General features: G+C 37.4%; 1 protein-coding gene across 2 annotated transcripts in view; it reads right to left on the minus strand.

Annotated features, from left to right (window-relative positions):
• LOC132399817 (collagen alpha-1(XIV) chain-like) overlaps positions 1 to 16,648 on the minus strand; it is a 180,386-nt gene that overhangs the window by 158,138 nt on the left and 5,600 nt on the right. For both annotated transcript variants that reach the window (XM_059980600.1, XM_059980599.1), the window contains exons 2-4: positions 13,411 to 13,512; positions 4,957 to 5,061; positions 417 to 560 (exon numbers count right to left, since the gene is read on the minus strand). In XM_059980600.1, the coding sequence (XP_059836583.1) occupies positions 417 to 560; positions 4,957 to 5,061; positions 13,411 to 13,486 (325 nt within the window). In that variant the 5' untranslated portion in view covers positions 13,487 to 13,512. The remainder of the gene's footprint in view (positions 1 to 416; positions 561 to 4,956; positions 5,062 to 13,410; positions 13,513 to 16,648) is intronic.

The following is a 16,648-nucleotide window of genomic DNA, read 5'->3' on the forward strand; positions in this document are numbered from 1 at the left end:
ATTTATATGGTTTAACTGATAAAAGAAAAAGCCATTTTCTAACAAAAGACAACACATTAACAATATAGATTTAACATCCAATTACAAAGAGATCTAAATAAATTAAATGAATGAGCAGAAATTTACATATTTTGGTAAAGTTAAGTTCATCTGGACAGAAAAAGGATGGGAAGATTTTACAATCCTAAGAGAAGCTAGAAGAAATGGAGGTGTAAGGATATCTCTACATTTTGAGCTTCAGAGCAGCTGCCATGCACAGCAATTTGCTTCTCACTCATTGACAAATGCTGAGTTTGAGTTAATGTTTTCAAGAAGGAGGCACATTCATTTCAATTTATTCCCATCTGCTACACAGTTCAGATTGCATTAAAGCACAATAATATGCAATTTTTGTGGAATGCAAACTAAATTCTTACTAATAAACTTTCTTTTGGCGTAATGGTGCTCACGAGTTCCGTTAAGCAATAATATTTGAAGTGTGTACTCTTGAGTGGGTGAAAGGCCTACTACAGTTGCTTTTGCTATGTTTGTCTTCAGGATTATTTCCCGTTTGGAGGTACCTGAAAGAATCACAATACAAATACAAAATTATGTTCACAATGGCTACAGTGTGGGGCATTCTGTCATACATAAACATAAAATCAAGATGAAATCAATGTTGCCCTAATAGTGACTAGACCAAGCACTTCAGCTTGAGCCATCATTAATTAAAATAATTGCAAAGTATTATTTTTATTCTCCGGCTTCTTAAAAACAACACAGTAGCTTTTGCAAACAATATAAGTGTGTGCTCATATATCAAGTAACGAGTGAACCACTTGAGATCCAAATTAAGTATTTATCAAGCTTAAGGACGGCAGTATGCATTGATAAGCCCTGCATCACTGAGATATTGATTATGATAGTCCTTTGTAATGGAACTGGACCAGCAAAGAATTGGTGCATTAATGGGTAACAAGTGACAAAAATCAAAAGCACGGATGAGTATCAAGTTACCAGCAGCCAAGTTTGTGCCTGCTCCTCATTGCTACCACCAAGGATATGGTACAGGAGCCTGAAGACACACACTCAACACTTTAGGAAGAATTTCTTCTTCTCCACCCTCACCCTCACCCTCACCCCCACTGCCGTCAGACAATGAACCCATGATATATTTGCTCTCTTTTTGCACCACTTAATCAATTGAATTTTGAAAATATATTTCTTATTGTAATTTATAATTTTTCAATATTATGTGTTGAAATGTATGTTTCCACAAAACAACAAATGCCCGTGATATTAAACCGGATTCTGATACGAAGTGCAGCAGGTTCAATTATGGGCTCCATCACCAGGGGACAACATGTACGACCCAAACGCTACATTAGAAAATGAATAGCTTCTCTAGACCACTTTCCAATTGAGCAAGGATGAAGATATAATGCTATATACAGGAAGTAAATAATTTATTATTCTGGTCAAATGTGCATGTTAAAATAGATGTATATATCTCTGAAGAATAAAGGATTCAAATGACTGAAGCAACACTTGCTTTCCACGCATATTTTGGCCATCTTAAAAATGTAAAAAAAAATGAAATTGCAATGTTTTGGATGGGTTTCCATCGGAATAATGATGCCACATCTAGTCGAACTAATCTGTACAGACATGCACCACTATCTGGCAAGGTGCCAAAAGAACATTTTTAACAGTGAAGGTATTTGAACCATATTTTTATTCCTGGCATGAAAACAGCTCCTCGCCAACACTGGGGAACACACTTTTAGCTAAGCCCCATGCTTAGAAATGGAACATTTACTTTTGCCTTTTAAAAGGGAATTCTGTATAAACACTCTATATTCACAAAGTGTGTCCTATATATAAAAAAAGGAGCAGAGATGTGACCAAGCTGCCGAGAAAGTTAAAGAATGTACAGGTTTGAAACCTGGGATCAGATAATATGGAATTTCCAAACATATCCAAACATCCTCCTAGAAACGAGGCAGGAGAGAAGGAGGTGGAGAGGGACAGTCCTGCACACAAAAGATTTAAACTCCCTTTCATTGATGTGCATTCCAGCATCTATGTCAGTGGAAGATGGTGCTGAGTGGTTGATATGGGGGATGCAGTTGGGGGGAGGGGTAGGTGGGAGGTGTTAGGAGGGAGTTGTCGTAGGAGATGAGGGGTGTCAGTTTCTATTAAATTACAGCCCGGAGTAAGGTTTGTCCCACTGTCCCTGACAGGCTATATTGACTCTAATGACAGTGGATCTTTTGGTGTTTTTCCCTGTCTTGTTTTATTCATATTCTGAGAACAGAGTGTCACTGGCAAGGTGAGCATTTAGTATCCATTTCTAATTGACCTTCAGAAGGTCATTTTCTGCCACCTTCAGCAATCTTTCTGGCAAAATTACTTTCTCAGTGCCATTGGATACAGCTTTCCAGAATTTCCACAGAGTGACAATGAAGGAACAATAATGGCTTTCTGTATCAAGTGGTATGCAACCGGGAGAGGAACCTCTAAGTGGTAGGGGACCACACTACTGCCTGCATCTTCTCAGTGGCTTAGGGTGCAGGTTTGGAAGGTGTTGGAGTAGCGAGATGAGTAGCTGCAATTAAGTCTGTAGATATAACAGACTACATCCACTGTACATCCATGACAAGACCATAAGACCAAGAGAAATAAAAGCACAATCAGGCCATCTGGCTCACTGCGTCTGCTTTACGATTCGACCATGGCCGATTTGTTTTCCCTCTCAAACCCATTCTCCTTGTACTGGATGACTAGATTCTGGCATTTTACCGGGTGACTGGAAAATTGCAAACGTTACTCCGCTGTTTAAAAAGGGTGGGAAGCAGCAGAAAGGAAACTATAGACCTGTTAGCCTGACATCAGTGGTTGGGAAGTTGTTGGAATCGATTGTTAGGGATGAGATTACAGAGTACCTGGAGGCACGTGACAAGATAGGCCAAAGCCAGCATGGTTTCCTGAAAAGAAAATCCTGCCTGACTAACCGACTGCCTAATTTTTTGAGGAAATTGAGAGAAGACAAAGGCGATGCAGTGAATATGGTATACTTAGATTTTCAGAAGGCCTTCGACAAGGTGGCATACAGGAGCTGCTTAGCAAGATAAGAGCCCATGGAATTACAGGGAAGTTACTAGCAGGGGTGGAGCACTGGCTGGTCAGCAGAAAACAGAAAGTGGGAATAAAGGGATTCTAGTCTGGCTGGGGGCCGGTGTTGGGACTGCTGCTTTTACGATGTATGTCAATGATTTGGACTACGGGATTAATGGATTTGTGGCTAAATTTGCCGATGATACAAAGATAGGTGGAGGAGCGGGTAGTGTTGCAGAAACAGAGAACCTATAGAGAGACTTAGACAGTTTAGGGGCATGGGCAAAAAAGTGGCAAATGAAATACAATATTGGAATGTGTATGGTCATGCACTTTGATGAAAGCAATAAATGAGCAGACTATTATTTAGATGGAGAGAATCCTTGTGCAGGATACCCTAATGGTTAACCTCCAGGTTGAGTCAGTGGTGAAGAAGGCAAATGCAATGTTGGCATTCATTTCTAGAGGAATAGAATATAAGAACAGGGATGTGATGTTGAGGCTCATGAGACCATACTTGGAGTACTGTGTGTAGTTTTGGGCTCCTTATTTTAGAAAGGATATACTGACATTGGAGAGGGTTCAGAGAAGATTCACGAGAATGATTCCAGGAATGAAAGGGTTACCATATGAGGAACTTCTGGAAGCTTTTGGGCTGTATTCCCTGGAGTTCAGCAGAATGAGTGGGGATCTCATAGAAACATTCCAAAAGTTAAATGGCCTGAATAGATTAGATATGGCAATGTTATTTCCCACGGTAGGGGAGTCTAGGACAAGAGGGCACAACTTCAGGATTGAAGGACGTCCATTTAGAACAGAGATGCAGAGAAATTACTTTAGTCAGAGGGTGGTAAATCTGTGGAATCTGTTGCCACGAGCAGCTGTGGAGGCCAAGTCATTGGGTGTATTTAAGGCAGAGATAGATAGGTTCATGATTAGCCAGGGCATCAAAGGGTATGGGGAGAAGGCAGAAGAGTTGGGATGACTGGAAGAATTGGATCATCCATGACTGAATGGCGGAGTAGACTTGATGGGCTGAATGGCCTACTTCTGCTTCTATACAGTATCTTATGGTCTTATGGTCTTAAGAACTTATCAATGTCCACATTAAATATGCCCAATGACTTGGTCTCCACAGCTGTCAGTAGGAATGAATTCCACAGACTCACCTTTCCTTTGACTCAGGAAACTGCTCCTTATTGCTGTTCTAAAGTGGTTTCCTTCTATTCTGAGGCTGAGAAATCTGGTCCTTGACTCTTCCACTACTGGAAACATCCTCTCCACATCCACTCTGTTCCAGGCATTTCAATATTCAGCTTGCTTCAATGTGACCTCCCCTCCCAAAAACTTTTCAATTGCTCCTCATATGTCAATTCTTATTTTCCTGGGATTACTCTCATACACCACCTTTGGACTGTCCAATGCTAACACATCCTTTCTTAGATGGATGGAGGATATTAATGTTCAGAGTGATTCATAGGGTTCAAGTCAATTAAGCCGGATGATGTGAAACCTCTTGGCAGCTAATGAAGCTGTACTCCTTCACACTCCTGACATGACTTGTGCATCGTGGAGAGACTTTCGGGTCTGGATACCCAGAGTTCAACCGACACCTGTAGCCAAAGTGTTTATGTGGTTGGTCAAGTTGAGTTTCTGGTCAATTGTGACTCCAAGGTGTTGGTGTTGATGAATGTAATGTGCATATCCATAGTTGTTTTTATCAAAGACCTTCCTCAGATCAGGTCAGAAGAGATATTTGCCCTGATCATTGCTCAATGTTCAATTTCAGTAGAAATTAGGATGAAAGCTGATAAGAACTGCAGATCTGCAGCTCACATCCCATCAAGGAAGTCCCCTTACCTGAAGATGGTCTAACTCGTATTTTGTATCCTTGTTTGTTTCCATCAACTTCTTTCCATTTCATTTGCAGTCTGTCCCCTGATAGAACAGTTAATTTCAATCTACCTGATTGCAAAACAGAAAGAGAAAATATACCGTTAGAAATGGATCCCTCAAAAACATAGATTTCCCAGGGTAACCAACTTTGTCATATTGCAGCCAAGTTGTCCTATCAATTAATGTTCCTCAAGAAAGATGCAGAAAATACTTTAACCCTTTAGATAATGCAATTGTGGAGCTATTACCTTCTGTTAAGAACTGGTTCCCTGTCTTTCATCCACATTATTTACTTATTCCATTTATATGAATCATGGGGATAATAAAAACATCAAATGTTAGTTGCGCAATGACTCATGTCACAGCTACAAACAATGTACTTCAAGTGTGTATGCTTTACACACAAGGGAGATGTCGCAGGGAACTGCTAATGAATCACAATTAATTTTACTAATTCGAAGGCCCTGTCGTCCACAAAAGGTGATGAGATTATAGAAAATGAATCTCTACACAAATTGTATACTGCCAGAGAAAGTCATAGTGGTGGACACAATTACAACATTTTAAACACATTTGGACAAGTATATAGATCGGTATGGTTTAGAGAGATATAAGCCAAATTCAGGCAAAAGGTGCTACCTCATGGACAAGATGGCTGAAGAGCCTATTTCCATGCTGTATGACTCCATCATTGTTTGTTTAGTACCAGATTTTAAAACTTCTGAACAGCTTAGGAATTAGGAACTGCAGGAGAAGGCTGACTTGTCCTTCCAGCCTGCACTTCATCAAGAACGCTGGAGCAGGCACCACTGTGAATCCTGAAACTCAGCTTCATTTTCCTACATTATCCTAATTTCCTTGATCCTCTAATCATCTAGAAACCTGCTATGTAATTAAAGTCTCAGTAATATTTGATTATTATTGTGAATACATTGCTTGATTAAGCATTCGTTGTTGTTTAAATAACTCATTACAGGTATATGAAGAAGTATGTGAATGGCATACATCATCACACCCCCATGTCATTAGTGCACACCTCACAAAAATTAAAAACGAAACTAGACACGTCATCTCCAAGCTCCAAACTTTTTCTTTCAATTAGTTTATTGTTTTGCAGTTACAAAACATAATAGTGCCGATGAGCAGGTTTTAATTGACTATCCACCTGTTGAAAGTGTCTGCATGCCGTTGATGCACAAGGATTACACAACTGTGCTGAGAGAATTCAAGCAGCGGTGGATGCCCTAAGGCCAAAGGTCGTGTCACAGTTGCAGTCCTTTTTAAGATTTGTCAATTACTATCAAAGATTCCTGCCAAGCCTCACTACTGTGCCACATCCTTGACCACAAAACTACAGATCAGAAAGAAATGGCAGTAGACAAAGCAGTGTAAGGTGACTTCCAAAAGCTAAAGGAAATGGCAACACCAAACACTGCACGCACGCATTATGATCATCTTTCAGTGAAGCTTGCCTGTGACACCTCGCCTTATGGTATATGTATAGTCATGTCACATGTTAGCAGTGATGGAAGTGAATGCCCCATAGCCTTTGCATCACATTCCCTTGCCATTGCAAAGAAGAATTGTGCTCAGATTGGCAGGGAGGTCTTAAGTCTGGTTTGGAGCGTAACACTTTTCAACCAGTATCTGTATAGGAGAGAGTTCACCCTTGTTATTGATTATCAACCACTAGAGTCCATTTTCAATCTATAGAAGGTGGTCCACTAACTGCAGAAGCCCAAATGCAGAGATGGTCTCTGTTTCTTGGAGGACACATATATAAGACTGAGTTCAAGAGGGCAACCAATCATGGGAATGCTGATAGTTAGTCCCATTTACCCCTGGAAAAGCAAAAACCTGACAAATTTATGAAAGAGGACATTCCTCTTGACATATTCTCCCTAATGCAAATCACAAGACTTCCTGTAATGGCAGAGATGATCCAAAGGGAAACCAGAAAAGACCCCAGACTGACTCATCGTGACAACCTAAAATGGCTGGAATGTAGAGTATCCTCATTTTTATGAATGCCATGATGAACTTCCATGACAGAGGTTGCCTTATGTGGGATGAAAGAGTGCTGTATCATCCAAACTGAGAGATAAAGTGTTGGAGGGGTTATCTAGACATGGTCAAAAGGGAAGTGTTGGCTTGAAGCTTTGTCTGATGGCCTAGGATAGATCAGCATATCAAACAGCTTGTGATCTACTGTTCAGAATGCCAATATATCCAGAAGAATGAATCAGGAGCTCTTCCTACAGTCCCAGAGTCAATTCCTACAACCACCATGGAGGAGGCCCTAGAACCTGAGGCTGTTTCACAGCCACAAGTCCCACCTGCCAAGCAGAGTGTAATATTGATTAAGCATTCCTTGTTTTAATAATTCATTATAATAAAAGTGTATGAATGGCATACTTCATTACGCCCACCACGTCATCGCTTAAAGTATAAACAAAGTTTACACACATCTCTTGCCTCCCTTTTTTCCTTTCAATTAGTTTTATGTTTTGGAGTTACAAATCTTATTAAATCTATGCAGTCGCTAGTCAATTCTATTATTCTGCTGTTACATCCTTCATTGTATATTTGCCTACAGCTGACTTTCAGAAAACAGGTCAGCAATTCCCTTTCTTCTCTATACCCCTACCAGAGGTAGATAGATCACACTTGCAGGACTGACAGAATTTTGGAGGATAATAACCAATTCAGGCATGACCTCTACATCCACCTCTTTCAAAACAGTAGGGTCCTTAATTTCCTTTAGATCTTCATTCTTGTCAAGTCTTGGTTTGCTTGTATTTCTGGAAGGTTTTTTTTGATATATTATCCATGAAGAAAGGCATAAAAATTTTTTCTGCTCTTTCCTTTTTCTCTATTATAACTTCTCTCATCTTTGTAAGTGATCCACATTTGTCCTGCTAGTCTACTGTTTTGCTTCTTTCCAGTTTACTCTCATATTCTTAATGAATTCCTTAATTCTCCTTTGATGAATTTTAAAATGTTCCTAACCTGCAGGCCTGCACTTTTGGCAACATACTAAATTTCTTCCTTCAACACAATGCTTTCACAGTTTCTCTGGTCAGCCTGAGAAAAGCCACTTTTCCTGTTGAGTATTTTTCAAAATCAAAACTTTAACTGCGGGCCAATGTCATAAGCTTTAGCGCAGTTTTCCTAATGACTACAGCCAACTCACAGCACAGATCCTTGCAGTTTATGCTTAGACCTCTAATCTCTGACCAAAGTACATCACTTTCAAACCTAGAGTAAATTTTGTCATATAATGGTCACTCTTTCCAAAGGGTCAGATTAATTAATTATGAATTAACCCTTTTTCATTTTAGCATCTCATATAGAGAAACAGGCCTTCTACCTTATTACCACTGTTTGGACTAGTCCAGAATATACCTGAAGTTATTACTTTGTGAACATTTCTTTCAATGTTTTGGTTCAGCAATCAGGAAAAAAAATCTGATAATTACAATGAAATCAAAAATTTGGAATCCCATAATTGAAGACTGTATTATGATAGATTCCCCTAGGTGTCTTAAAGCAGTACAAAACATCAATAATAACCCCCTCTAGATTTCAACAATTAAACTGACATGAAATACGCAACACTCCAAAATATATAAATGTAGATAAACTGAATAAATATGCTCTGCTGCAGGAAAGAAGAACAAATCTCATTTTATTGCACTTAATCATACTGTAAGAACATTCTAAAAACAAGTTATATCAAGTTAACTTGGAGATACATTATAAATGCTTGCAAAATACCATTACAAATCATTCTCATCTATCCAAATTCACTTTTTACATAAGCAAAAGAAAATCTGCAGATGCTGGAAGTCCAAGCAACACACACAAAATACTGGAGGAACTCAGCAGGCCAGGCAGAATTGTGGAAAAGAGTACAGTCAACATTGACTATACTCTTTTGTATAGATGCTGCCCGGCCTGCTGAGTTCCTCCAGTATTTTGGGTGTGTTGCTTGTATTTTTACATAACCCTTTTTACTCATTTCAGTTTCAAATCTATTTGATTTCTTTATGTCCCTGGTTTCAACTATTTTTATAATAGCCACATTATGCCTGTGACTACAGAAGTTAATGATCTATGGAAAATGCTTTTAGATCTTTCTGAACAACTTGATATTGTCACACCTAAGCTGTTTTTGATATTAACTATAAACATATGTTAATTTCCATGGATTATTTAGATTAATGCAAATGATGAGCAAAGTAAATGATTAATTATGTACATATTGTACGATATACTACATTGAGATTCATTTCTTGCAGGGATTTACAGGAAAATAAAGAAATACAAAAAAACTTGTGATTAAGAAAACAAAGCATAAACTTGACAAACAATCAATGTGGAAAAGATGACAAATAGTGCAAATCAAGATAAACAAACAACTATATGAATAAATGATGCAGACAGCAAGAGTTGTAGAGTTCTTGAAAGTGAATCTGTGGGTTGTGGAATCAGATCAGAGTTGAGGTGTGTGAAGTTATCCATGTTGGTTCACGCGCCTGATGGCTGCAAGGTAACAACTGTTTCTGATTTGGTGGCGTGGGATCTAAGGCATTTGTACCTCTTGCCTGATTTTAGTAGCAAGAAGAGAGCATGGCCTGGTTGATGGGGGTCCTTGATGAGGGAAACTGTGGGAGATAGAAACCTTCAACTCTATCTTAAAGCAACCGAGATAAAAGCAAATGAGGTCACTTCATTTACAAAATAATGAGTGGCTAAGGAAGAAACAAACTTTGCATAATATTTTTGCTGGTATAGGTACAAAAAAATTATCTCGATTCGTGCCACCAATAATGACTTCAATGATTCTATCATTTTGCTTCTGAAAAAACATCTCAAACATTATTCTACATGTCATTTCATACTGAAAAACCTGCAAGTTCCAACATTTTCAGTAAAACATTATTTTCAATTTCATTGACACTTCATTACCAGATAAATAAGCTAAAACTCCTCAGTATAATATGCTACTGTTAATAACAATATCATCTTTATAGAGGCATGGTACAATGAACATCTTAAATCTATATACTAACTGTACCAGCTGCATGCTGGAAATGGTCTTCCTGTGACAATTACATTTAGGATCAATGATGAAGGCTTTCATCCTCATGAACCCAATTAGCATTGCCCAGTAGAATCTTTTTGTTACTGAAACAGCGCATTCACTCTATCCAGCCACAGAGTGGAAAGAAACAATAGCTACTTACTGCAGCTATAATTGGAATCTATCAATTCCTTAGAAACGATAATAAGTTCAATAAAACCATTTAGGGTGTGCATAGGCTTTCCTATTACTTGCTTAAGATATATTAAGATGATTTACAAGATTTATTTCTCGTAGCAATGCTATACAGTTATGAAAGGGTAATTAGTTATGAGATCGTAAGGATAAAAAGGCTTTACACTGGGTCAGTTGATCTAAAAGTGCTTTGTTGCTATGTTCCTTGTTGCACTGAATACTGAATTGAGTGACTAATTATCAACTGCCGGTATTTATTTTAAAATCCCCTTTATCTACAACTATAACTCACATTTTGTATTTGCAAAAAAATGCCACTCATTTTCTTTATTTCCTGCACAACAGCCATTAAACATTTAAATTGCAGATGGAAAGCGAAGACCACAAAGAAGAGTTCATATTGCACATATAAATACACATTTGTTCTGTTCTTGAATACTGAAATTGTCATTTGATTAAATGGCACAGACAGCACACAAGAATATTACATATGAGTTATGAACAACTGATGCTATTCAGCTAACATACTACAATTGTTAGTACGATATCATTAGCCAAGTGCTTTGAGAGTCATCTCAATAATTCAAGTGATAAGATACTAACATTTGTTGAGGCGATAGTCACATCTGTCTGTAACAGAATGTGTACACAGAGCTTTACACCATTTGGTTCTGACAAATTAAGTAAAGGACAAAGCTCTAAGTTTCACTTGCTGGATTTATTTTAGCAAAATCTGTTAGCATGTCTAATAACAAAAATTGGTGAAGAACTTATAGCCTAAAAAGAATACATTCAGAATAGCAAATACCTAATTGATATTCTACTAGATTTCTCCCAGAGCTCTTCACTGTGACCCAAAAATCATACCACAACTATGTGCTCTAAGGTGCTTTAAGACTTAAGATACTATTCTTGTTCTAAGGTGAGGCTGTGTGTAAAATAGGGCCATCTCGGGGCCATTTAGGAGTAACTTATTGTCAAGAAATTGGACCATTGATTCCCATCTTTTAGGTGCAAGTTAATTTCCATTTCAAAGAGTGTGCATAGTTTCCCAGACTAAGGATGGGGTTGTGTATGAATCTATTCTCACAGAGGGTCGTAAAACTCAGATGGGGGAGATATGGAGGCTAGAATACTGAGGGTTTTTAAAGCAGTAAATAGTGTTTTGAAAGATTAGGGAATTGAATGCTATGGGGAGCTAGCACAAAAGGGACTGAGCAGGTTTCAGTAACAAAGGCAACCTAATCAGATTCCTCTTCGTTTATACTTCTTACCTTCCTGTGTTTATGCTTTATTTAATTCTGAACTTAAAGTTAGATGATATAGTTTTAAAAAGTTGTTAATATACTGTAGATTTATTATGACACAAAGCTATTGCTAGGTAGGCAGTGGGGGAAGTCATTAAAAACTCTCACTAAAAGTGATCTTCCCTTCTAGAAATAGTTACGTTCATAGCTTAAAAAGTCATGACAGATAAGGGTGATACGCCAAGCTCAAATATTGTGAACAATGTGTACTCTACATTTCTATAGCATACTTTTCTGTGAATTTGCTCACAGATAATGAAAGGATACACTTCTTTGCAAACTCATGCCAACTATCTATAAAATCAGTAAAGGTGATCTAACAAATAAGAGTTCTTTTTCAATATTTGACCTCGTGTTTAATGGTGCATACAGTTCAGTATGATACCTTGAAATGTATAATTCTTGTGACAAATCTCAGCTCAACAGGCACTGATGCAAAGAATTTTTTGTAAAATTTAAAATATTTTAAATATTTAACTAAAATTTATCTATTACATTGCTGCAATATGAAAAGTGTACCATGAATCTAGAAAGATATTAACTCTTTCTCTACAGATATTTCCTGTACAACTGAATAACTTAATACATCTGCTACTTCTAATCTTGATACAAAATATGCATACACTGCTTTTACTCTTTTATGCTACTGACTGTTTGAATACTTGACCCAGTGATGGTAAACTTAGCATAGAAATTACTCATTGTAAGGCAAGATTCCTGGGGGGAAAAAATGGCATGCAGATGTATACAAGCTTGGATATGGGGATATAGACTTCAAGAGCTATATTAATTTAACAATGCCCCAGAATAATTAAACTCTGTGGAATTAGCTGATCACCAGTAGAACAAGCAGGGAATTGACAGACAGCAGGGAATGGTGATAATAGGAGCTGAGATTTTTTCTCTTAATATGTACTAAAGATTTGGATATGGATGTGTAGGGTAAATATTTAAATTTTGCAGATGATGCAGAACTAAGAGAGTACAAACCCACTTAAAAGAGAATCGTCGTACACTGCTAGAAGTCAATAATACGGTTTAATGCATAAACAATTTGTTCTTCTTGATGCAAACAATGGAGATCAGTGGGTATGGGCCAAACACAGGAAATTGAGATCAGCTGCGTGGGTGCTTTGGTTGCACGGATTGGTTGGGCAGAAGACTCCGAATCTGGGGAGCATTGCATCACAACTCTGTAAGATCTCCGTGAGGTCAGATAGTGTAAGTAGAGGGAAACTATTCCTATGTGAAGATGGTTCAAAAAGCTGGAGCTTAAAACTTGGGAAAAATACGATCCAATGAGAATGTGGGGTAAAACTCTGAGGTTATAGTCAACTAGAGCTTGCTGGCTCTGTTGACACAGAAACAAAATTATCCAGTGCCTCCAAAAGGCACCTGGATGGTTATTCGAGACAAAATAATCTGTAGGACCATAGGGTAAAAACTGACAGAATGGTATTGAAGGGATAGTTGATGTGGATTGGAAGGACCAAAAATGCACCATCTATGCTGTAACTATTCTTTAACACAAGGCCCACTTAAATAAGTAAGAGGGTGTCCATTACGCAAGTGCCCAGAAATAGTCTGGCAGGTATGCCTTAGTGTTAGACTCACAGCTAGATAGCTAAGAGGTAGATAGCCCTTGGCCCAGAGCTATAAACAAGGGCAGTTATAAATAGTTTAGTTAGAAATCACTGCACAGAGTTTTAAAGTTCCTGGGTGGTCAGAAGTCTGGTGAAAAGAAAAATTAAGTTTTTAGGAAATCACAATTAAAATAGAGTTTCTGAATTCTAACTATAATTTTTCTTCAAATACATCTAAGATAAATACCTTGTCCCTCTGCTTGACTGATTAGATGAAGCACTACTATTGTAAAGGCGAGAACGCAGTGTTTTTGTGCAGTCATGGCAAAATCAGGAACGAGCACAAATCCTATAAGTAAAGGAATAAACAATAAATTAATTTAATTGACCATGAATATATTCAAATAAGCATTATCTAAATTATTGAAATGCAAAAAGGATTCATATACAAGCTGAGTTTTCATGTACTTCTTTCAGGGTTGTACCAGATTCTTTAAAAGTGAACCTTGAAAGAGCTAGCCAAATTCATAATAACATTAGGCTTGGAAGATATCGTCTCCAACAAAAAAATCCATGACTGAAAAGTTAACTCTGTTTTCCTTTCGACAGATGTTGTTCAGCCAGAATTTTCTGCTTTAATAATATTTTATATATGTGTACACTGTATATACATAAAGCATTATACAATAAAAAGAAAAGTATTCCAGTGAACCAAAACTTTCACCAATCCTAAATTGCATTTTCCAAATAAAATACTTTTCAGGCATAGTTATTGCCAAAGATTAGCAGGCAAGTTATGTACTCCAAGATACCAGAAAAAAAATAATGCACCAATGATCAGCAAACACGAGAAAATCTGCAGATGCTGTAAATTCAAGCAACACACACAAAACGCTGGTGGGAAGGGATGGGGGTGACAAATTGACAAAGGAGTCACGTAGGGAACGATCCCTCTGGAAAGCAGAAAGAAAGCACCAATGATCAGTTTTGTTTTAGTTTGTTGGTTTAAGGGATACTGCAGATATACTCTTTCTTCTCCTTCCAAAAAAACTCACGGTATCGTATATAAGCTTCAGTTAAAAAGATCATTCAGACAGTGTATCATCCTTTTAGTAACTAAAGTCATAGCCCACATTTATTGTTTAAGTGGATTTCAAAATCACAGCCCATGTTTTTGTGCACAATTTCTAACAGATGGGCACATCCTACCAGATCAGCAACAAAATCAGTTAAGATAGTTCTGTTTTGTTACTCCAAACAACTAGATTTTATCTATAGAGTATGTTAGACAGCAAAATTCCTCCCAATAAACCTGATAACTAAACATCATCTTCAATTCTTTGGGAACTCATGCTTCCCCTTCCCAGGAATTACACTTCTACTTGACACAACACTCAGTTCTGATGGATGCCTAGGTATAATGTTATTTTGTATATAGTGACAAGTGATCGATGAAAGAACACTCACACAAACTGATGGAAGATAATTTAATTTGAAATCAGTAATTAATTTTCAAACTAATCCATCTGATTTTCATTCTTATCTTCACTTTTGATTTCACAAAAGGATTGCAAGATCAATGCAGTTGAGCTAATCTCATTGCAACACTGAAGCAGAGTAGTACAGAAATCATTAATTGATGTGAAGAGACCAAGGAAGAAAATTCTAAGATATTGTGAAAGAATCCAAGATAATTGAAACTCTTTTGTCATTATGTATAATATTTTGTGTTCAACTATCTCTGAATCATATTTTGCTGATTCATTCCTGGTCCTCCCCTACAATCTATCCTTTTCTGTCTGTTCTAAACTTCCTTTGAACCCACTTCAACTGTTGGAAGTATTTCTTCAACGACAAATTCCTTTTGCTCAGATCCAACCTCAAAGTGGAAAGTGCCCTGGGATGTTTCAGTACATTAAAGCTTTTGGTGAAATAAGGGAAAATATGCCTATTGATAAGATTATAGATAAAATTAAAAGATTGCAAACCAAATAAGAGACATAAAAAGAATTTATCTATGTGATATTTTGTACTTTGTGCATCAACGGCCACATTAAGGATATGCTTTCTATCGTAATCGTGGCAAATACTAAGTGATATGTTAGCATTCACACCATTAATAATCTATTTCTCATTATCCAATAAATCCCAAAACATGCAAACCTTTAAATTACAAGCAGGAAACAAAACATCGCTCCTTTATACTCATTTCTCAGTTTATAATGCAATTTATTAATAAGCATCAAAAATGGTTTTGATCTCCTTCAAGATGATAGGCTGAAGAGATTTCTCCAGCACGCTTCTTCTGATTACTCTTTCATAATAGTCAATAAACATAAACATCTTACTCTCTCTAATAAAGTCATGAGCTTTCATGCTCTAGACACTCAATCAAACTTTCAAGAACTGGTCTTATACTAATTCTCATTTAAGTTTCTGTTATTGATTCATGAATACTTACGAGCTGTATGGTTTTCTTTTAATCTGCAGAAAATGGATTCTATTTCTGTTTTAACTGAAACCAGTTTTTCAGTGACTGAGGAGTTCAACTGAGGGGACATGGGCGTGAGATCCAGTGTAATTGATTGGCAGTATAGTTTTAGTTATGCAGCACCCACAGCAAAAGATGAAAACACTTTCCAAGTCCTGAAAATTTCTTCACAGAATTCCAAATCAAAATTGTGCCGTGTGATTGAAAATCAGCTTAAACTAAAAACATGTGCAGCACATTTCCTTTAAACTATCCCCTCTACCCTTAACTGCACGTCCTCTTAATACTTTTTACCCTGGGCAAAAGATTCGGATAAGGGACCAAATAGTTTGAGGTTGAAGTCAGCAAGAACCTTCATTAGTATTGTTCTGGTTCAGTGGGATTCTGACTGCGGAGGGCTGCAAATGCGCAGTTATTAGATATGTCTTAAAAGACCGATAGATTTCTTGCTATCCAGGAGTTTGGGGAACATTGGCAGAGAAGTGCTGAGGAAGGAAGTCAGCCACAATTGTTTTAAATGGGAGCAGGGCTCTGGGTTGAGTGGATTATTCCAACTTCTGTTCATTATATTCTCATAATCATTGAGTCACACAATCCAGAAGCAGGTCCTTCATCACACCGTCTGAATTATATGAATTATATTCATTTTTCCAGTAAAATTCATCATAAAAAATCAGTACCAAAACATGTGTTGTAGTCGAGCAATATTATTAATCATGCAGAGGGAGTGTTAAAACTTAGACAGGTACTTGATTGTGCTAAGTTTTACATACTTGTAGAGAGATCTGACTGTTGACAAGAATCTAAAGATTCACATTTACAGTAAAATCTCACATGCAACCCAGATATGTGTGAAGTGGTTCATTTTGGTAGGTCAAATATGATGGCAGAATATAGTAGTATTAATGGTAAGACTCTTGGCAGTGTGAACGATCAGAGGGATCTTGGGGTCCAGGATCATAGGGTGCTCAAAGCAACTGCACAGGTTGACTCT

The sequence above is a fragment of the Hypanus sabinus genome, chromosome 9 (assembly GCF_030144855.1).
Source record: "Hypanus sabinus isolate sHypSab1 chromosome 9, sHypSab1.hap1, whole genome shotgun sequence".
NCBI classification, from domain to species: domain Eukaryota; kingdom Metazoa; phylum Chordata; class Chondrichthyes; order Myliobatiformes; family Dasyatidae; genus Hypanus; species Hypanus sabinus.